At 46.8% G+C, this 23,826-nt stretch overlaps 1 protein-coding gene across 1 annotated transcript; it reads left to right on the forward strand.

Annotated features, from left to right (window-relative positions):
- The first annotated feature begins 3,355 nt into the window (after window positions 1-3,355).
- Window positions 3,356-6,154, forward strand: LOC138359741 (putative per-hexamer repeat protein 5). Its single transcript, XM_069319370.1, has 2 exons — window positions 3,356-3,491; window positions 5,496-6,154. Exons 1-2 carry the CDS (start codon window positions 3,356-3,358, stop codon window positions 6,152-6,154), a joined length of 795 nt encoding a protein of 264 aa, XP_069175471.1.
- Window positions 6,155-23,826: the final 17,672 nt, after the last annotated feature.

Here is a 23,826-nt window from a genome sequence, read left to right on the forward strand (position 1 = left end):
CAATGCCTAAAGCCACTATTACGCAATGCGTTTCGGGCAAGAAAAACATTAATATCTAGAACTTAATACTAATTGAGCATAAAGAATAAAAAGTGATGAGAACAAATACAAATAAAGATAAAAAAAAAAAAGGGGGAACATGACTGAAAAAGCAGCACAAATACAATAGGTTGACAAACAGTGTTGATTAAAAAAAAATAACAGTTGTGTCTGCAAGCTCTTTGAATGTATGGTTAATGTTCGTTTGATGTGGTTCTTAGAGCACTATCACCTCCTTTCTTTTTCTCAATTTGTTTTTCGCAAGTGCCACAGCACAACGAATGTCCTGATGAACTTAGAGGTCTATAATCGTACTGCTTCTGCTGCGAAGACCTCCATTGTTGCTGTCCTTTTTGACCTGGAAAAGGCTTATGACACTACCTGGCAGTATCATATTCTGTCCCAACTTCATTCTTTTGGCCTTCGTGGGAATCTCCCCCTCTTCCTCCAAAGTTTCCTCTCTCATCGTTCCTTTCGAGTGAGGCTTGGTACCACTCTCTCTGCCCCTTTTCGGCAATATGAGGGTGTGCCCCAAGGTAGTGTTCCGAACACTACTTTTTTTCTTGTTGCTCTCAATGGTCTTCTTTCCTCCCTTCCTTCTGGCGTCTTCTCCACTCTCTATGTAGACGATCTTACCCTTTGCTGTCGGGGTAGTGATTCACCTCTCCTTCAACAGTGGCTTCAACTTACGATTGATGCCGTGTCGACTTGGGCCACCGATCATGGCTTCAAGTTCTCTGTGTCTAAGACTTGTGCTATGACTTTTACTCGAAAGCGTATTATTCTTCGTCCCTCTTTATCACTTTATAGCCATCCCGTTGTGTACAAGGATTCCTCTCAGCTTCTGGGGTTAATCTTTGACACTCGTTTGTCTTGGTCAGCCCTTATCTCTTACCTCTGCGCTGAATGCTCTAAGGCCCTTTCCCTCCTTAAGGTTTTGTCCCATACTTCTTGGGGGGGGGGGGTGGATAGGCATACGCTCCTCTCTCTACATTCCTCACTCGTCCTATCTAAACTCAATTATGGTTGCCCTGCTTACTCGTCCGCTTCTCCTTCTACGCTTCGCCGTCTTGATGCTTTGCACCATGCTGGGTTGCGCCTCAGCTCTGGTGCCTTTCGTTCGACTCCTGCCCTCAGCTTGTATGTTGACACTGGTTTTCTATCTCTCAAGGACCTCCGTGATCGCTACTGTCTTCGCTATCTGGCGCGGTCCTTGCAACATCCTTCCTTTCGCCTCTGTCGTGCTTTGACTTTTACCCATCCTGTAGTTCCTGTTCTTCTTCACCACCTCCCTCTTTCTGTTCGGCTATCTCACTTACAGGTCTTTCTTTCCATTCGTTTTTCTAATATTTCTCCTCGTATTGTTCCTTCCTTGCCCCCGTGGAGGGTCCCCCTTCCGAAGTTTTGTACATCCTTGACCCGCATTACTAAAGCTTTTACTCCTCCTACGGTTCTGAAACGCTTTTCTTGAGCACTTTTCTTCACACTCCCGCTCCGTTTCCATCTTCACCGATGGGTCTAAGTCTGCGGACGGTGTGGGCTACTCTGTTGTTTTTCCTGACCGCACTTACGTGTTGCCTCCATTTGGAGACTAGCATCTTCACAGCAGAGCTTTATGCTATTCTCCATGCTCTCCGTCTCCTACTTTCTCGTTGTCAATCCTCCTTTGTGATTGTAGTTGACTCTCGTACTGTCCTCATGGCTCTCGAGTCCTTTAATTCTGTCCATCCGGTAGGCGTCGAGATTCAACATTGGCTCTTTCTTATCTCTAGTAAATTTAAATCCATGGAGTTTTACTGGGCTCCCAGCCATGTTGGTGTTTCATTAAATGAGCGTGCGGATGCTGCCACTAGAGAGGCTATCCGCTCTTGTCCCGTTTCCCGTAAAGGTATTCCTTTTTCCGACTTTTATCCAGTTATTCATTCCTCCATCCTTGCCCGTTGGCAGGGTTGTTGATCTTCTTTTGTTGGTAACAAACTGTGTACCCCTAAGCGTTGTGTGTCGCCCTGGCCTTCCTCCTGCCACCGTAACTGGCGGTGGGAAATGACTCTAGTACGGTTGCGTCTTGGCCATACTCGCGTAACTCACGGTCACTTAACGGAGCGCCGCCTAGCTCCTTATTGTCCAAATTGCATTGTCCCTCTTACCGTCGTGCATATCCTTGTTGAATGTTTTGACTTCCAGGATGAGCATGTCTTGCTTTCCGACCGCCCCTCGCAGTCACTTGTCCCTCGATAGAATTCTTGGTGAATCGGATACTTTTCATATTGTTCGCCTTATGCGTTTCTGTTCTTGTATTGGCATCCTTGGTGATATTTAGCGCCCTCTGATTATTCGGCACATTTGATGGTGCTACATAGCCTTCCCGGTTAGGTGCCTTCTTTTGATAATTACTTACTTACTTAAATTACCTGAACAAGAAATTACAAAGCTGCAAGAACTCAATGATTTCTGGATAGTTTCTTTTAGTGATAGTGTCATGTTTTATTAAGAGCTGTCACCAAATTATTCCTGAAGTAATTGATTTGTCTCAAATATCATGCTTATGTTTGGGAAAATATTTACGTCAACAGCTGTGTTCTCAACTTATGCACATCTGAGTTCATTACTCAGTGTTGCTGCAGCTCAGTCGATTAGCCTATATAGCCTATGCAATGTTGCGGACCAAGAGACGTAAGGTGTCAGGAATCAGTAACATTTGCAACAAAGTTAATTATATCATTATTATTATTATTATTATTATTATTATTATTATTATTATTATTATGTAGGGATTAGTATCTTCAGTCTTGCTCCTGAGCGAAGATGCGGTTTTCAGCGCCTCGGGCCGCATCATGCAGAGGAAAGGGAGCTGCGAGGAGAAAGTGCCAAACCATTGCGACCATATTGCAGTGGGAAGGGGTAAGGATATGGTTTTGGTATGGGACGGGGAGAAGGAATGGTGCCCAACCACTTGGACGGTCGAGAAATGAACGCCGACCTGCATGAAGCCAGACCGTCGCTCCACCTTCCGGCCCAAGAGGTTGGAACTATATATCTGCCGGGCCATAACAAATAAGTTGAACACCGCTGCCCATTGTTTTGGGGCGTTTTGTGGGGATGGGATGGGTGTGAAGAGGCAGTAGTCTCAAAGGAGTCTATTGATTAATGTCAAGACACAATGGGTAACTTTAAGATGTAGGTAATGAAGCCTTTTCACCAGTTTCTTAGTGAGATGCATCACGTGAAGCCGGTGAAACTGTTAACCTCAGCCCCAGTTTCAGCCCCGGACTGTATAGGAGGAATTGTGGCCCCAGTCCTCAGCCCCAAGTCTAGCATGGCTGTGGTGGAGCAGTTAAATGGGTGTTCATTAATAAAGGCGAAGCGGGTCGCCACTGGTAAAAAGGACGGCGGGGAGTCGGTCATAGACACGCACATGCTGGCCAGAGCCACGCAAGGCCAGCGTGCTACAGGCACGTTAGTGGTGCCCCGTGTCCACACACGTTGGTGGTGCTCCCGTGTCCACACACGTTGGTGGTGCTCCCGTGTCCACACATGTTGGTGGTGCTCCCGTGTCCACACACGTTGGTGGTGCTCCCGTGTCCACACATGTTGGTGGTGCCCCGTGTCCACACACGTTGGTGGTGCTCCCGTGTCCACACACGTTGGTGGTGCTCCCGTGTCCACACACGTTGGTGGTGCTCCCGTGTCCACACACGTTGGTGGTGCTCCCGTGTCCACACACGTTGGTGGTGCTCCCGTGTCCACACACGTTGGTGGTGCTCCCGTGTCCACAAACGTTGGTGGTGCTCCCGTGTCCACACACGTTGGTGGTGCTCCCGTGTCCACACACGTTGGTGGTGCTCCCGTGTCCACACACGTTGGTGGTGCTCCCGTGTCCACAAACGTTGGTGGTGCTCCCGTGTCCACACACGTTGGTGGTGCTCCCGTGTCCACACACGTTGGTGGTGCTCCCGTGTCCACACATGTTGGTGGTGCCCCGTGTCCACACACGTTGGTGGTGCTCCCGTGTCCACACATGTTGGTGGTGCTCCCGTGTCCACACACGTTGGTGGTGCCCCGTGTCCACACATGTTGGTGGTGCTCCCGTGTCCACATACGTTGGTGGTGCTCCCGTGTCCACATACGTTGGTGGTGCTCCCGTGTCCACACACGTTGGTGGTGCTCCCGTGTCCATACACGTTAGTGGGGCCCCCGTGTCCACACACGTTTGTGGTGCCCCCGTGTCCACACATGTTGGTGGTGCCCCCGTGTCCATACACGTTAGTGGTGCCCCCGTGTCCATACACGTTAGTGGTGCCCCAGTGTCCATACACGTTAGTGGTGCCCCCGTGTCCATACACGTTAGTGGTGCCCCCGTGTCCACACACGTTGGTGGTGCTCCCGTGTCCACACACGTTGGTGGTGCTCCCGTGTCCATACACGTTAGTGGGGCCCCCGTGTCCACACACGTTAGTGGTGCCCCCGTGTCCACACACGTTGGTGGTGCCCCCGTGTCCACACACGTTAGTGGTGCCCCCGTGTCCACACACGTTAGTGGTGCCCCCGTGTCCACACATGTTGGTGGTGCCCCCGTGTCCACACACGTTGGTGGTGCCCCCGTGTCCACACATGTTGGTGGTGCCCCCGTGTCCACACATGTTGGTGGTGCCCCCGTGTCCACACACGTTGGTGGTGCCCCCGTGTCCACACATGTTGGTGGTGCCCCCGTGTCCACACACACTGGTGGTGCCCCCGTGTCCACACACACTGGTGGTGCCCCCGTGTCCACACACACTGGTGGTGCCCCCGTGTCCACACATGTTGGTGGTGCCCCCGTGTCCACACACGTTGGTGGTGCTCCCGTGTCCATACACGTTAGTGGTGCCCCCGTGTCCACACACGTTAGTGGTGCCCCCGTGTCCACACACGTTAGTGGTGCCCCCGTGTCCACACACGTTAGTGATGCCCCCGTGTCCACACACGTTAGTGGTGCCCCCGTGTCCACACACGTTAGTGATGCCCCCGTGTCCACACACGTTAGTGGTGCCCCCGTGTCCACACATGTTGGTGGTGCCCCCGTGTCCACACACACTGGTGGTGCCCCCGTGTCCACACACACTGGTGGTGCCCCCGTGTCCACACACACTGGTGGTGCCCCCGTGTCCACACACACTGGTGGTGCCCCCGTGTCCACACACGTTAGTGGTGCCCCCGTGTCCACACACGTTAGTGGTGCCCCCGTGTCCACACACGTTAGTGGTGCCCCCGTGTCCACACACGTTAGTGGTGCCCCCGTGTCCACACACGTTAGTGGTGCTCCCGTGTCCACAAGCAACTGAATATTATAAATTGATCGAAGTAGAACACCGGAAGACGGAACTAAAGATCAATAAGAAGTTTGTTATGAAGAACTTCTCCTACCCCCCTCCCTCCCTAGCCCCAATTTCTCCCAACGCCCTCCCCCTTTCCCGCAGGCACAGTTGTGGACGCTGCCACAGTTGTGGAGGCTGCCACAGTTGTGGAGGCTGGCACAGTTGTGGACGCAGGCACAGTTGTGGACGCAGGCACAGCTGTGGACGCAGGCACAGCTGTGGACGCAGGCACAGTTGTGGACGCAGGCACAGGTGTGGACGCAGACACAGCTGTGGACGCAGGCACTGCTGTGGACGCAGGCACAGCTGTGGACGCAGGCACAGCTGTGGACGCAGGCACAGCTGTGGACGCAGGCACTGCTGTGGACGCAGGCACAGCTGTGGACGCAGGCACAGTTGTGGACGCAGGCACAGCTGTGGACGCAGGCACAGCTGTGGACGCAGGCACAGCTGTGGACGCAGGCACAGCTGTGGACGCAGGCACAGCTGTGGACGCAGGCACAGCTGTGGACGCAGGCACAGCTGTGGACGCAGGCACAGCTGTGGACGCAGGCACAGCTGTGGACGCAGGCACAGCTGTGGACGCAGGCACAGCTGTGGACGCTGGTACATCTCGGCAGGGAACACATACCCAGAAAACAACAAACAGATGTGTGAGAAATATAACAAAAGGTTCCCGGAGGTCAACTGAACAGAACATGAGTGGAGGCCGACAGATGGAGACGATGGACGACCATAAGGCACTGTACAACACATCCTGAAGATAAGGAAAAGGAACTTCTGCTTGAACTAGGCAGAACAAAAGGAACACCTGCATGAACTAGACACAACAAAAGGAATAGATCGAATCTTGATTTCACCATGACAGCAAGGGCACGTTTTTACCTGTTAAATATGATTTTCAATTAAAACACTCGAAACTCGAAAATTCCAGGAAATCTGGAAAATAATCATAATAATGATATGGGTCAGATAGCAGGCACTAAACTATTGGTCAGTATCACAGCCATATTTTCCTTACAAAAGAACTAGCAAACGTTATCAGAAAGAAAATAACTGAGCACATGGTGAGGATATAGTGTAGAACAGACAGACAAACAGAGGCTTCCTTCTACTATTTACTGAAATCGCAACATTTCTGGCTGAACTGAACAGGTGCACACAAGTGTCAAATCGAAATTATTATTATAAATTTAAAAACACCTGGCCTTCAATATGAGTGGTGATATACATTAGTTAAACACTGTGCAGTAGTAATGACAACAGTATTAACAATAATAACAGCAATTGTAATGACAACAGTATTAAAAATAATAACAGCAATAGTATTGACAACAGTATTAGCAATCTCACAGAAATCCCATTAATGTGATATATAGTAATAAGAAAATCTATTTGGGCAGTGAGGTGGATGCGAACCCACGACCAAGGCAAGGCAGTGGATTTTTATCATTGATATATATCACCTTAATGTGATTTCTGTTTTTTTTTTAAATTGGGGCATAAGGTGTAGGTCCACTCTGCCCTTACACCCGAGTGCTTCTGGGTCACACGGAAACACTTGGACTGGCTTCAGAGGGGGCCTTCAGTGTTCCTGTGATTTCAGTAGAAATCCGGTTGTATGACTTTGGCAAGTCAAGCGGTGGTCTAGTGGTAGAGTACGCGGCTTGGCATTGCCTTGGTCGTAGGTTCGCGCCCTCCTCACTGCCCTAGTGGAATTTCCCAATATTAGGACTAATAACAGCAGTAATAATGACAGCAGTATTAGCAATAACATCAGTGGTAATAATGATAACAGTATTAGTAATAATAACCGAAGTAGTAATGACAAAAGTATTAGGAATAATAACAACTGTATTAGCAATAATGACAACAGTAGTAATGACAACAGAGGGGAACGAAGATTTAGAGAGATATATCACCCCTGACAATATCAAATTATATAACAAAGTCACCAAGAGAGGGGGAATACAGCTGAGTAAGCTGCATTTACTAAGACGGTTAGCAAATATTACCTTACCTTACAGACGCTGTTAGGTATGACTCGGCACGACCACCACCACCTGCCATCGCTGTAAGGTAACACCAGGCACGACCACCACCACCTGCCCTATCTGTAAGGTAACACCAGGCACGACCACCACCACCTGCCCTCTCTGTAAGGTAACACCAGGCACGACCACCACCACCTGCCCTCTCTGTAAGGTAACACCTGGCACGACCACTACCTCCTGCCCTCGCTGTAAGGTAACACCAGGCACGACCACCACCACCTGCCCTCTCTGTAAGGTAACACCAGGCACGACCACTACCTCCTGCCCTCGCTGTAAGGTAACACCAGGCACGACGACCACCACCTGCCCTCGCTGTAAGGTAACACCAGGCACGACCACCACCTCCTGCCCTCTCTGTAAGGTAACACCAGGCACGACCACCACCTGCCCTCGCTGTAAGGTAACACCAGGCACGACCTCCACCACCTGCCGTCTCTGTAAGGTAACACCAGGCACGACCACCACCTCCTTCCCTCGCTGTAAGGTAACACCAGGCACGACCACTACCTCCTGCCCTCGCTGTAAGGTAACACCAGGCACGACCACCACCACCTGCCCTCTCTGTAAGATAACACCAGGCACGACCACCACCACCTGCCCTTGCTGTAAGGTAACACCAGGCACGACCACCACCACCTGCCCTCTCTGTAAGGTAATACCAGGCACGACCACCACCTCCTGCCCTCTCTGTAAGGTAACACCAGGCACGACCACCACCACCTGCCCTTGCTGTAAGGTAACACCAGGCACGACCACCACCACCTGCCCTCTCTGTAAGATAACACCAGGCACGACCACCACCACCTGCCCTTGCTGTAAGGTAACACCAGGCACGACCACCACCACCTGCCCTCTCTGTAAGGTAATACCAGGCACGACCACCACCACCTGCCCTCTCTGTAAGGTAATACCAGGCACGACCACCACCACCTGCCCTCTCTGTAAGGTAACACCAGGCACGACCACCACCTCCTGCCCTCGCTGTAAGGTAACAGCAGGCACGACTACCACCACCTGCCCTCTCTGTAAGGTAATACCAGGCACGACCACCATCACCTGCCCTCGCTGTAAGGTAACACCAGGCACGACCTTCACCACCTGCCCTCTCTGTAAGGTAACACCAGGCACGACCACCACCACCTGCCCTCGCTGTAAGGTAACACCAGGCACGACCACCACCACCTGCCCTCGCTGTAAGGTAACACCAGGCACGACCTCCACCACCTGCCCTCTCTGTAAGGTAACACCAGGCACGACCACCACCTCCTGCCCTCGCTGTAAGGTAACACCTGCAGGCACGACCACCACCTCCTGCCCTCGCTGTAAGGTAACACCAGGCACGACCTCCACCACCTGCCCTCTCTGTAAGGTAACACCAGGCACGACCACCACCTCCTGCCCTCGCTGTAAGGTAACACCTGCAGGCACGACCACCACCTCCTGCCCTCGCTGTAAGGTAACACCAGGCACGACCTCCACCACCTGCCCTCTCTGTAAGGTAACACCAGGCACGACCACCACCTCCTGCCCTCGCTGTAAGGTAACACCTGCAGGCACGACCACCACCTCCTGCCCTCGCTGTAAGGTAACACCTGCAGGCACGACCACCACCTCCTGCCCTCGCTGTAAGGTAACACCTGCAGGCACGACCACCACCTCCTGCCCTCGCTGTAAGGTAACACCAGGCACGACCACCACCACCTGCCCTCTCTGTTAGGTAACACCAGGCACGACCACCACCTCTCGCCTCATGTATAGTGCGTGTGAGGGGAAAACTGTCTATAATTACACATGGCTACATATTCCCCAACGATTAGAGAGAATAATGTCACATATAATTGCCTTAGAAAGTCAAACTAGAAAAAAAAAGTTGAAAGGATTACAACATTTATTTGCGATAATGACACATAATGAAGGAAAGATTATCAACTGTAATTAAAACTTAAACAAATGAGTACTGTAATTAGTTGGGATCACATTACAGGTAATTAGGTGGTATTAGATTATAGATAATTAAAACAATTGTCAACTAGAAGTAAATGGAGATGACTACACCATCATAATTATAATTAATATTAGATGAGTGAGACCTGGTTGAAGTTAGGGACCCTGGAAGGTCAGGAAGGTCCTGGAAGGTGGGGGTGGGACGTGGTAGATGAGGGAGGACCTAGAGGGGGGTGGACTTGGAAGATTGAGTGAAGGCTAGTAGTTGAGGTGGGACCTGGTAGACTGAGTGAAGGCTAGTAGGTGAGGAGGGACCTGGTAGACTGAGTGAAGGCTAGTACGTGAGGAGGGACCTGGTAGACTGAGTGAAGGCTAGTAGGTGAGGTGGGACCTGGTAGACTGAGTGAAAGTGAGGTGGGACCTGGTAGATTGAGGGATGCGTGGTTGGTGAGGAAGTTGTCGTAGCTGAGGGAGGCCAGTGTACCGAGGCCAAATAATGACCCCCTGTTATGATGACCCTAGACCTCTGGGTATGGTTCCTATGCTTTTGCAGTTATAAAATATATATAAATGCGGCCTTGCCAACTACAAATGTCTAGGGGTAAGTAAGTCAACTGCTTAAACAGCAAAGCAATATACTTTAAGTAAGGGTAACAAAGGAACATACAAACATATAAATGAAATACAGGCAGCCAGAAATATTATTGCACCAGAATGAAATAACATACTATAATTATATAGTGATCAGCACTGATCACTATTTTTAAACTTAAATGAATAGATGGGTATGCAAATAATGGTCTAACCAGGCAATTAGCTATGTTACTAAACAATAAACAGGTACCAAAGACTTACCTCATTACATATCCACCACAGTCAGCTCCAACCACTTGGGGTGGACGGTAGAGCAAGGGTCTCGCTTCATACAGGTCGGCGTTCAATCCCCCACCGTCCAAGTGGTTGGGTATCACTCCTTTCCCCCCACCCCGTCCCATCCCAAATCCTTATCCTGGCCCCTTCCAAGGGCTATATAGTCGTAATGGCTTGGCACTTTCATCTGATAATTTCCCTCCCCCTCACCCACGCAACTAGCGTGGCTAGAGCATGCACGACCTGGTGTCTACACATTACCAACTAAGGAACACATGAAATCTCTAGATACTCTGCTGTTTGAGAGTAATACTTAGTGACATATTTGTAAATACACTAATATACATTTAACACTAATAACGAGTAATTAAAAGAAATGTACATACAAGGAAACTGAATAATTATAGGGGTGAATCAGTGAAGTTATGTTGATATATTGCATGCATCATTGGAACCCTCCAAATATGGTCGTCCACCCATGAGACGCCACAGTCTCCCCACCCCCCTTTCCCCTTCCCACATGAATAAACATGCAATAGCATTAACAAAAATATTTTACACATGCACACTGCAGCATGCTACATTTAACTCAAACATATATACAGGAAAACAAAAGGACATAATGGTTAATTACAAATAATTGAGGAAAGAATAATGAACATACATGTTTATCATGATAAATGTTCAAATCTATTATGGATTCATAACACCCCCGACCAACTTGGCGACTGCTTTCTTTCTTCCTTTCTTTTTCTGCCAGACGTGGAAGCTTTCCCCTCATAATTAGTGCCTGGCTGAAAAACTTGCATTAAGACTCCTCCATCAAGTTTGGACCTCAGGAGTGGGGCAGACTGAGGCCCCCTGAGCGGTTGTCGTCTAAGGGCTAGAGGTAGACTCTCTTCCAACCCTTCGTCTGATATCATCTGGGCGTCCGCAGGTCCACCCTCACATTATGCCACAGATTTTTGGGGGAATGCTGTCATACCCAGGTCCCCAGGGTTCGTCGATTTCTCTGCAATGGGTTGCATTAAGTGTCGGGATAAATGGCAATGAGGTGGCAGATCCAGCAGTGGGATTGGCGCATAATCTCCAAGAAGTTACACAGGTGCGTCTGGACCTCATGGAAAATCTCCTGCAGCATCGGGCAGCCTCCCTCGCGGGTTGGCAGGCGGAGATGTCGACAGGTCTTAGGTCTTCTTCAATGAATCAATGGATAGTACAAGTAAAGAGAAAGCGGTAAAGTGGGGCGAAGCGGAGCAAAGCGAAAATGTCCAAAGAGCTGGCAAGTAGGGGTTGGAAGAACAGAGCAAGTATGCAGAACTCTTGAACGAGGACTTGGAGACGAGGTGAAGAGGGGAGATGAAAGATCGGTGGCCCAACCACCGCGGATTTGAACTTGAGTAGAGTGAAGGAGGGCGTCATTTAAGAAGTAGAATTGAGTGGGACGTCATTTAAGGTGCACACAGGGGCTGGGATCGCAAGCAGCTGGCAGTTGAGGGTTGATTTCAGATGTTGATGTTAAATCATTTCGTTAGTGGTCCTCTTTTTTGTTGACGATTGTTACGGCCCTCTCGGGTCGCAACCGAGTTCGTACTCTGATGTTATTAGAGGAAGTTGTATCCGGCCCCAAGCCAGTAGTGGCTTTCAAGGGATGAGATCCGTGACGCAAGTAACTTAAAGGGGAAGGGAAATAAAGTTAAGAACTTAAGATTATAATTGTTTCCATCACCAATAAATAATATAATAAAAGAGTGCACAGGGGGAGGGGTATTAACACTGTACAGGGGAAATACACAATCGTCTTCTCCTGAAGACTCTGGATCCAAACTCTCGGTGCCAAGTCCTCGGTGCTTTCGTGGCCTCACAACGAATCCTTTGAGAAGCTGAGTCTACCCTGGCCACAGGTCAGCCAAAACACAGTTCCACTGGGGGCACCGCCATGGAGGCCGTCAACCACAAGTCCAGCAGGTCTGCTGGCAGGTTCCGGATCAGCAACGCTGGTCAGGCCACTCCACGAGCGATACTAGGGTAGCGCCCTAGTCAGGAGCCTCGTGTGATACCACAAATCACTCTCCTGTCCTCAATACCCCAGTGGTTAATCGTCTCCAGCAGTCGGTCCCGGGTACGACGATCCTTTCAACTGCCACTTCACTGGCAGGGTAACACCACAGTGTTCTTCTGGGAGACGACTCACAGCTGCTGCAGCAAAGCACAAGGTATGGAGACGGCTGCCTTGGGTAGACTGACTCAACATCCCTTACAGCAGTCCCAGGTCGACTCTGTAAGCAGACACGTCATCAATAACAGGGACACACTAAAGCACCTCACTTACAGGCTCAGACACAAACGCCCGACGTATCCACTCCATAGATGGCGTTGTCGTCTGAGCACCACCTCACCAGAGGTCAGCAACGGCTGTGTGGTGAGCTGAACAGGACTGGAAACTGGCCCTTGTGGCCAGTACTCTTCGCCCTCACCAGGTGTCGTCGTCCATTTGGAGGGGGTTTCGGGAGCTGACCCACAGATGGCGTGGTTGTCACCGCTCCGTGCTCGGACGTCGGATCCGGGCCCGTAACAACGATTTAAGCAAACTCTGATCTTTGATCTTCTTCTTGGGCTTGTCGGTCTTGGTCTTGGTGGTCTGACTTCGTGCTGGCATTGTGGTGCTATCGTTGGGGGTTGTTGGTGTAGAGTTCTGAAGGAAATCGGTAGCTGAGTAGTGACATTTCCATGAAGGAGGAGATGGTGTTCCAAGAGACATGTCCTCATCCGATTCATCGGATGAGTGAAGAGCAGAGGTGGTAGATCACGGAGGTAGAGTTCTTGAAGGTTGGATTCTTGAAGGTTGAGTTCTTGAAGATTGAGTAGCAGCAGTAGGTACTGCAGCAGAAGAGTCTTCATAGTATAGATCCTCTACAGGGTCAGACCAAGGGTCCATTGCAGCTGAATTCACCACTGGGATGGGTGAAGGGTCAGCAACAGCTGGAGAAACGTGTGGAGCAGGAGCAAACAGTAAGTCTGAAAGCGTGGCCGCGTTAACAGTGATGTCACGGTTAGCAACAGGAACTGTAGCAGAAGTGGGGGATCTCAGGAGGCAGAGTCTTGTGAACTGAAGGTACTAGAACAAGATCTGAAGTCTGCATTGAAGTGGCAGAATCTTCGTCAGGTGAAGAGTCGGCATCCTCTACCGGGTCAGTTGCTGAAATTGAACCTAGAGCAATGTAGACTTCTTCAGGAACATTGAAGGTAGGGAGACCGTTCGCTTTTTAAAGAAGTTTCAGAAGTCTCACAAATTCTCGGGGGTTAGTGCCAGCAGTCATTCTGGCCATCAATGTCAAAGCTTTTACTGTGCTATACAGTGATTGGCCGGGATTGGGTGGAGGCGGCAATGGCTGGCTCGATGTGTGGCCGGGTGGCTGGGATCTGGGTCCCCATTGGCTAGTAAAGGCAGTAACAGGATGTTGTTCTTGTGTGGTGGTGATAGTTCCTCCTCCCTAAAGCTCCAGGAAAGTGGCTGCTTGGATGTTGAAGGTAGCTGAGGTGGTATCTGAAGTTCCGGAGCTGGTGCCGGCTGCAGAGATAGAGGAAGATCTGTATTTCTCCTGGGTCTCCGAGGTTTTTGATAACTACTTGTCTGGGTGGATATTGATGGGAGATTGCGACATGTTTGCCGTTGCAGAGCAGGCAGTGTGGTTCTTTCTAAGTGTAGATCGAATAGTGGTGGTCTTTTGCGCAAATGCTGCATTTCTGGATGGTCTGTTGGCACTTGTTGGTTTGGTGGGAGTAGTCGTAGCACCAGAAGCATTGGGTGATATTGTAGATTCTTTCCTTCTTCACTTGGAATGACAGGAAGTGGACTCTATAGTGGGAGAATTCATCTGTGATAACTTGGGTAGTCTGGTTCACGGTGCTGAAGATGACTTTCAAGGTGCGTCTGTTGCGCAACACTGTGGTAAGTACTGTCAAGCCTGGGTTTTCTTTCTCGATGGCGTCCGCAACTTCCCCATTGTAAGGTGCCTCATTTACCCGCTCCAGGATCCAGCGGCTGAGCTCACTGACAATGACAGACCGGGCCCGAAGCAACTGGCAAGGAAAGTGGAGCTGGAGGTTCTGTGTAAGAATTCGAAATTCTCGACTGATCAGTTTGTCGACGTCTTGCTCGTTAGAGAAACGAAAAACGAAGCTGTGTGCCTTTTTGCTCGATGTCGTCGGATGTTACTTCAGATGCATCCTTGAATAGCTTCAGGAGGGTTGGCTTGGTGAATGCTTGATCGTCAAGGGGCGTACCCCTGACCTTGAAATGCTTATGATGCACGGTGGACGAAGGATCTATCTCAAAGACTACACGTCACTGGAGATGGCCTCCCGTCTCTACATCGGCATAAAACACCAAATTAGGAGTGGGATCTGACCATCTAGAGAGACGCAAGTCTTCTGCCAATTATGCACCCACCCTGCAGTGCTAGGTGCGAGAGAGAGAGCTGGAGCAACGAGAACACGTCCGGCCGTGACGGTTGCAAGTTGTGATCTCCGTGATCGTTTGCTGATCGTGATCTGTGATTGTGCTCGAGAAGTGGGGACAGACGGAAGAATAGTCTGGAGAGGAGGCTTCGTAGTCGTAGAGAAGAGAGTCAGGGCTTAACCCACCAGCAGGCCGAAGATTCTTGGGTATTTGTCGTGGAATTGTTGGACCATCTAAAGCACCAAGGAGGGCGAAGAAGTCCGAGCGGCCGGCCAGAAGTTATTACCTTACCTTACCTATAACTTTATTTTTTGGGGGAGAGGGGGGCTGTCTCAGAGGGCTGGCTATACCAATTATAGAGCTGGTATGTTAGTGAAGGCCTCTAGGTCTACCGTTTTTTCTTATTCTGAGCCTAGCTTCGGGTTGAGTACGAGTAAATTGTTGAGTACAATTGCTGTGCCGTCATTGGAGTTGGAGCCCAACTCCAATGACGGCATGAGGAAATCTAGTACGGAGTAGGTGGTAGGTGGAGTGCTGTGGCAATGGAGCTCCTACTGAGAGTTCCTCATCAGAGGAGTCTGAGGCATATTCTGTAGTTGGTGAGTTTTTCGTTCGACTCAGCCTGAGGTTGAGGTTGGCTCTGGAGGCGCAGTGAGGTGGTGGAATCTGGTTCAATCGCTTCTGTGGTGATGTTGGTAGTCGTGGATAGCTCTTCAGCAAGCGTATCCGCTGAGATGGTGATGTTTGGAGCTTTGGGGGGCTGGAGTGAAAGATGCTGATGTTTATGCAGCCTCGGTCTTTTGTAGAGCCAAAGTCTGAGTTGAGATCGACTTAGTAGTCGACCTTGTGGAAGTCCCCAGTGTGGTAAGGGTAGGAGTGAGACTACGTCAAGGGCGATGATGGGGTCCAGGCCATTGGCTAGGTACAGCAAGTTCAGTTCCCTGACGTATCAGTGATTGTCTGGTCCGACAAGCCTCTCCGCTAGTCTAATAAGACCAAGGATAATGCCTGCATGTGATGCAAGGGGGCTGTGAAGGTACCTGTGGGGCTGTGAGTCGCCTGGTGTGAGCTGTGGCGGATTGAGCGCCTGGGGTCACGGAGTTAGAAGGGTTGTTTCTCTTGGCTTCAACCTGGGCCTTGATGTTTTCCTGTCTGCGGGGGCAGCGGTAGAAAATTGCCGGGTGATCGCCATTGCAGAGCAAGCAGCGATGGGTTGTTGCCTTTCTTAAGGAGTAGTGATGGTCACGGGCACAAAGGCTGCACTTCTGGACTGTGTGCTGACACTTGTTGGTGGAGTGGGAGAACTCGTAGCACTTGAATCACTGTTGGAGTCAATAGTATCTTTCCTTCTTTATTTGGAACGGTGAAATCTTAATGCCGAAGCAGTAGAGACCCTGTGCGGCAGTCTGTGTAGCCGCTGTTGAGGAATTGAGTGTTAGCTTCATAGGTGCTCGTCCTCGGCGTTGCAAATAACAAGGTCGAATAATCCGAGACTCGGGTTTTCGTCCTCAGTGTTGTCCATGATCTGACCTCGCATTCTGTCCACGACCCAGCGGCTTGTCCTGCTGAGAAATACTGTTCTTTCAGCTAGGTGCTTCCGTGGGAAGTGGGGGAGGAGATGGCGCTCTTGAAGTGTGAAATCGAATGCCTCGAGCTTTTCAAGGTCCTCTGCACTTGAGACTTGAGAAGAAAAGCACGATATCCTCACTTTCCTGACCAATGTTAATGTGTGTGATGCAGGCTCCATCCTTCAGGATCTTCAAGATGTCATTTTTGCCAGAAGCATGACCGTCGAGAGGTGTAGTCCTAAGATTTGAATCGTTTGGGTCGCATTGTGTCCACCCCCTTTACGGGTTGGAGTGGCAATGGAAATTTTATGGGAAGTTTTCAGGCTCTCTGGCACACCACCGGGCACTGTTCATTAAATAAAGAGGCCCTCCGTCTATTCCCGAGTATAATCAGGGAAATAGTGTCTCCTTCTTTTGGGCAGCCTCTGGAAGGGCGCCTCTCCGCGTCCATGGGCCCGTCACCACTCCCGACTCCTCAACACGGCCCTCACTCGCCTTCACACCTGACTGGCTGCGCATCTCCATCGTCTACGGTTGGTGGCGCAGCAAGTATATTATGTAAGTAATAGTACTTACTCCATATTCCCATTAGCTTATGTGCAGATAATGAGATGAGTCTGTTAATTCTACATAACAAATCTCTACGTTATCACATTGCTAAGAACGTTATCACATTGCTAAGAAGTCCTGCACTCATTCTTGGTCACTAATTACACTTTCCAAGTGTATAATTACTTACAGTTAACAGATAATAATTCTTCCCAACCTGCTAGATTATGGTCAGGTGAGTTGGAGACTTGTAATATAAGCTTCGACAGCACATAAGTCAGTCTCTACACGACCATAGATCACACTCACTCCAAACATCTTCCACCTACGGGCTATTCATGCCCGTGCCACCTCCAGTGGTGGCTTGTTCTTCACCAATCAATCAATCATCAGTCAGTCTAGCTCAAATAGTGATTCAGTACAGACGTTTGAGAGATATCGCAATGTTCTATTTCCAGTGTTGTCTCTCTGGCTTGAGTTTTGTGAACCCCACTACCAGAGCTCTGTTATAATAAATATAATATAACCCCAGTACCTGAGCTCTGTTATAATAAATATAATATAACCCCACTACCAGAGTTCTACAATAATACAACGACCAAATATTCCTTCTAAAGTTTTGCTTATGTAACACATTACCAGGGCTCTGATCTATCTCTTCGAACAAAGCTCTACTTGAATTCCACTACCAGATCTCTGCAACAACTCCACGACCACAGTTCTACTATAGCCGCACCTCCACAGTTCTACTATAGTTCCACGACCACACTTCTACCATAGCCCCACGTCCACAGTTCTACTATAGCCCCACGTCCACTGTTCTACTATAGCCCCACGTCCACTGTTCTACTATAGCCCCCACGACCACAGTTCTACTATAGACCCACGTCCACAGTTCTACTATAGCCCCACGTCCACAGTTCTACTATAGCCCCACGTCCACAGTTCTACTATAGCCCCACGTCCACTGTTCTACTATAGCCCCCACGACCACAGTTCTACTATAGACCCACGACCACAGTTCTACTATAGACCCACGACCACAGTTCTACTATATCCCCCACGACCACAGTTCTACTATAGCCCACGTCCACAGTTCTACTACAGCCCCCCACGACCACAGTTCTACTATAGCCCCCACGATCACAGTTCTACTTTAGCCCCCACGACAACAGTTCTACTATAGCCCCACGACCACAGTTCTACTATAGCCCCACGACCACAGTTCTACTATAGCCCCACGACCACAGTTCTACTATAGCCCCACGACCACAGTTCTACTATAGCCCCCACGACCACAGTTCTGCTATAGCCCCCACGACCACAGTTCTACTATAGCTCCACGACCACAGTTTTACTATAGCCCCACGACCACAGTTCTACTATAGCCCCCACGATCACAGTTCTACTTTAGCCCCCACGACAACAGTTCTACTATAGTCCCACGACTACAGTTCTACTATATCCCCACGATCGCAGTTCTACTATAGCCCCACGACTATAGTTCTACTATAGCCCCTCGACCACAGTTCTACTATAACTCCACGACCACAGTTCTACTATAGCCCCCCACGACCACAATTCTACTATAGCCCCACGACCACAGTTCTACTGTAGCCCCCACGACCACAGTTCTACTATAGCCCCGCGACCACATTTCTACTATAGCCCCACGACCACAGTTCTACTATAGCCCCACGACGCACTGTTCTACTATAGCCCCACGACCACAGTTCTACTATAGCCCCACGACTATAGTTCTACTATAGTCCCTCGACCACAGTTCTACTATAGCTCCACGACCACAGTTCTACTATAGCTCCACGACCACAGTTCTACTATAGCTCCACGACCACAGTTCTACTATAGCCCCTTACGACCACAATTCTACTATAGCCCCGCGACCACAGTTCTACTATAGCTCCACGACCACAGTTCTACTATAACCCCACGACCACAGTTCTACTATAGCCCCACGACACACTGTTCTACTATAGCTCCACGACCACAGTTCTACTATAGCCCCTCGACCACAGTTCTACTATAGCTCCACGACCACAGTTCTACTATAGCCCCTCACGACCACAATTCTACTATAGCCCCGCGACCACAGTTCTACTATAGCTCCACGACCACAGTTCTACTATAACCCCACGACCACAGTTCTACTATAGCCCCACGACACACTGTTCTACTATAGCTCCACGACCACAGTTCTACTATAGCCCTACGACTACAGTTCTACTATAGCCCCACGACCACAGTTCAGTAGTAGGGAGGAAGAGCCAGCGGCCCTTTTTTTTTTTGGAGAGAGGACCCCTGTGGACTGTAAGAGCCAGCGGCCCTTTTTTTTTTTTTTGGAGAGAGGACCCCTGTGGACTGTAAGAGCCAGCGGCCCTTTTTTTTTCTGGGGGAAAAAAGGGCCTGTGGCATGTCAATGTTTTCAGGTAAATTTGGGGAGTCACAGATTTGGAATTAGGGAATTCTTATAATGAAAAATAATGTCATACGAGTTTGCTAAAGTTCTTATAAGAAAAATAATTTCCGAGACTTAGAAGTTTGTTAAGGCCTTATGGGAGAAATTCAAAATATCCCCTGTAGCATGTCAGGTTTTTCAGGCAAATTTGGGGAGTCACAGATTTGGAATTAGGGAATTCTTATGAGGAAAAATAATGTCATACAAGTTTTGTTAAAGTTCTTATGAGAAAAATAATTTCCGAGACATAGAAGTTTGTTAAGGCCTTATGGGACAAATTCAAATAACGTATGTAGCACTTTAGGGCTTCCAGGAGAACTCTACGGACATATTTTACATGTTTTCAACTTACAAAATCGTCTATGCAAGCCTTAGTTATTCATATAAATTTAGAAAATCACCTGTGTAAGTCATTGTTTTCAGGGTTTCGTACATCACACCCCCCTCCCTCCCCCCCCCCCCCTTACCTCGCAATCTGTCGCCTCACCTGTGTTTACTTTACGCCCGGTCAGCCAGACCTCTTATCTTATGTTATCTTCTCATAATATCTGGACCGTCCCTCCTCTCTCTCTCTCTCTCCTTTCATTCAGTTCAACTATTTTCCAACATCGTATGTTTGCTCCTTTTCATTAAGCAAGTCAGTATGTTTGCTCCTTTTCATTAAGCAAGTCAGTTTTACACAAATAAATCATGTTAGTAAGCAAGTTCTAGCTCACGTTCCCCACCTTAGTCCCCTGTCGTATAATGAATACTATCATTCCAATCCCTCTAAAATTTAAAAATAATCATATTTCAAATGTAGTTCAATACAGTAATTTAGTTACCAAGCTCCAGCTCTTGTCCTCCGCCTTAGCTCTCTCTCGTATCTTCGTTAGTATCAGTCCAATTTCCCTGAAATTTCTACCCTCTGTATTTCAGACATAGTTTAGTAAATGCAAACAATTATCAAACTCTAGCTCTTGTCCCCAGCTTAGTTCATTTGTACAAAATCATTAGTAACAGTCCAAATTCCCTGAGATTTTTAGCCTCTGTATTTCAGACACCATAAATAAGATCAAAACAGTTACCAAGCTCCAGCTCTTGTCCTCCGCCTTAGTTCTCTTTCATATCTTTGTAAATAAACCACCAATTTCCCTGAAATTTCTACCCTCTGTATTTCAGACACCGTAAATAAAATCAAGTCAGTTATCGAGCTCCAGCTCTCGTCCCCGCCTTAGTTCTCCTTCGTATCTTTGTAAATAACCCATCAATTTCCCTAAAATTAAAAGCAGACATACTTCAAAGTTAGTAAATAAAATCAAGTCAGTTATCGAGCTCCAGCTCTCGTCCCCCACCCTCTTCCACCCTCAAGTCTTTGTAAATAAACCATCAATTTCCCTGAAATTTTTTACCCTCTGTATTTCAGACATAGTAAATATGAAGTAAACAATTATAAAACTAGCTCTTGTCCTCTGTCCAAGCTCACTTTTGTAAAATCATTACTCTCAGTCCAAATCACCCAACTACATTTTCAGACATAGTAAATAAAAACCAGTTCAGTTATCAAGTTTCAACTCTTGTGCCCCAGCTTAGTTCATTTGTACAAGTTCTTTATTTTCCAACTAAATCACCCTGAGATTTAAGATCACCGTATTTCTAACGTAGTAAAATTAATCGGGGCATTAACCAAGCTCCATTTCCTCAGCCTTAGATCATCAGACATAAATATATTCGATCAAGTCCCTCTCCAGCCTATCTGTTTATCAGAGTATTTACTTTACCCTTCTCATCCCCAACGTATCAATCCCCAACGTATCAAAACCTTCAATAATCATACTGTATTTGCATATTTTTTCTATATTCAGCTGTGTTCTTCACATTTTGTCCATGTTTTCTATGTTCACTCCATGTTCTTCAAATGTTCACAGTCCCATTCAGTTCATATTTTCACAAGTATCTCCATTTTTTCTGTAATCTTTCTCTTAGTCTCATTACTTTCTCTACAAATTCTAGTCATATTTTCTATGTTTTCACGTTCATCACATGTTCTCTTTACAACTTTTATACTCAATATTCATGCTAACTTCCATATTTTTTGTGTTCTTTGTCAATATTCATGTTCCTCTACAAGTTCATGTTCCTCACAAGATCACTTCGTTTTTCACCTTCACTTACATGTTTTCTACATTCTTTGTCATATTCTCCATGTTCTTCACAAGTCCATTGTTCATTCTTTGTATTCCCTATTCTCCTTATCATGTTTTCATGTTCTCTGTAAGTTCATATTCCCAGCATGTTCACTGTATTCATCAACTTTTTCTTACATGTTTTCTGTGTTCACCGTATGTTCACTGTGTTCATTCCCTTACTTAACCTCAATTTTTTTATGTTCTTTGTTTCTTCCATTCACTAACTAGTTCTTTGTCAAATATTAGCATCAGCAATACAGTTTCCTCAACAATTTTAGTCACCAAGTTTTTATTTGCAAAAACTATGTCAAAGTAATTCTCGTAGTCAACTTAATAGTTCTACCAGCCATATTCTTAAACAAATCTACAATTTATTCAGTTCCAAATTTACAAAGACAAACCTTTCTTGTAACTTCTTAACTAAAAATCTTTCGCCAATCAACTAAAAACATAGTCACTTTCGTCATTTCTCAACTAAACTTATTATCCAGTCAACTAAAAATAGTCAGAAATAACCTCGTTCAACACTGTTCTTAACTAAAACACCCTTTCTCTTAGCTGAAAATTGTCAAAGGAAACTTCTTTCAGCACTTTCTTAACAGCCGCTATGTTTCATCAAGAAAAAATTGTCAAAGGAAACTTTCCAAAACTGTTCATAACTAGCTTTTATCCATCGTCAATCAACTAAATAATAACTTTCATCATTTCTTAACTAAACTTATTCCCCAGTCATCAGAAAATAGCCGTGTTCTTCATGTTTCATTGTCATTTCATAACTAAAATTATCCATCAATCAACAGAAAAAGCCATGTTCATCATGTTTTGTCTTTTTGCTTAACTAAAATTATGTTTTGTCAAGTAAGAAAAAATAACCAAAGATATCTTTCATCGCTGTTCTTAACTGACATTATACTTTGGGGAGCACAAAAATAGTCTCCCTCGTCATGTTTTGTCTTTTTCCTTAACTAAAGTATTCATCAGTCAACTAAAAAATAGTTGCTTCATCATGTTTCCTTGTCATTTCTTAACTGAAATATCACTTCTCTCATTTAAAATAGTCATGTGTAGCCTCTTTCCAACACTGTTCTTAACTAAAGTAACCTTTTGCTTAGCTAAAAATTGTCAAAGGAATCTTTTCAGCACTGTTCATAACTAACTTTATCCATCGTCAAGTAAGAAAATATAGTCAAAGATATCTATCATCGTCGTTCTTAACTGACATTTATACTTTGTGGAGCACTAAAATAGTCAAATGTAACTTTTTCAACACTTTCGTAACTAAAATTATATGTCGCTAAGTAAGAAAAATAGTCAAAGGTGCTCTTCTTTACACCAAAGTTACTCTTCGAGAAATCAAAGACTCTCTTCAATACATCAAGGACTTACTCAAAGACACCAAAGTTACACTCTAAGACATCCTTCGAGACATCAAAGACTTCAATGGGACTCTTCCATTCATCAAAGACATTCTCTAAGCCCTCAAAGTTATTCTCAGCACAATCAAAAGTTATTCCAAGACAACAAAAGTCATTCTCAGAGCTATCAAAATTATTCTCGGAGTCATCAAAAGGTATTCTCTAACTCACTTTTGGTCATTAAAGTTAAGTTCTATGTTATAAAAGTTTGTCTCAGAGACATCTAAAGTTAATCTTAGAGTTATCAAATGTAATCTCTAACTCACTTTTGTTCATCAAAGTTAATCTCTGAGTTAACAAAGGTAATCTCTAACTCACTCTCGTTCATCAAAGTTATTCAAAGAGCTAACAAAAGTTATTCTCAGAGTCACCTTCGTTCTTCAGAGATACTTTCCAAAACATCTTTATTCATCAAAGTTATTCTCAGAGGCATAAAAGTCATTCTCTGAGCTATCAAACTTGTTCTCAAAGTCATCAAACTTATTCACAGAGTCATCAAAGTTAATCTAAGACATCATTTTTCATCAAAGATATTCTCTCTAAACCATCAATGTTCTTCTCTAAGACATAAAAGTTATTCTCAGACTCACCTTCGTTCGTCAGAGAAACTTTCAAAACATCTTTGTTCATCAAACTTGTTTTCAAAGTCATCAAAAGTTAATCTAAGACATCTTCTTTCATCAAAGTTATTTTCAGAGACATCTAAAGTTATTCTCAGAGCTACCAAAGATGTTCTCTAAATCATAAAAGTTAATCTTAACTCACCTTCGTTCATTAGAGAAACTTTCCAATCCATATTCGTTGACCAGAGTTATTCTCAGAGTCATCAAAGCGATCTCTAATTCATCTTCGTTCTCCAAAGTTGTTCTCTAAGACACCTTCATTCATCAAAGAAACTCTCCTTCTTCCATCATGTTATTCTTTAAG

This window comes from Procambarus clarkii, chromosome 8 (genome assembly GCF_040958095.1).
Source record: "Procambarus clarkii isolate CNS0578487 chromosome 8, FALCON_Pclarkii_2.0, whole genome shotgun sequence".
Taxonomy (NCBI): Eukaryota; Metazoa; Arthropoda; class Malacostraca; order Decapoda; family Cambaridae; genus Procambarus; species Procambarus clarkii.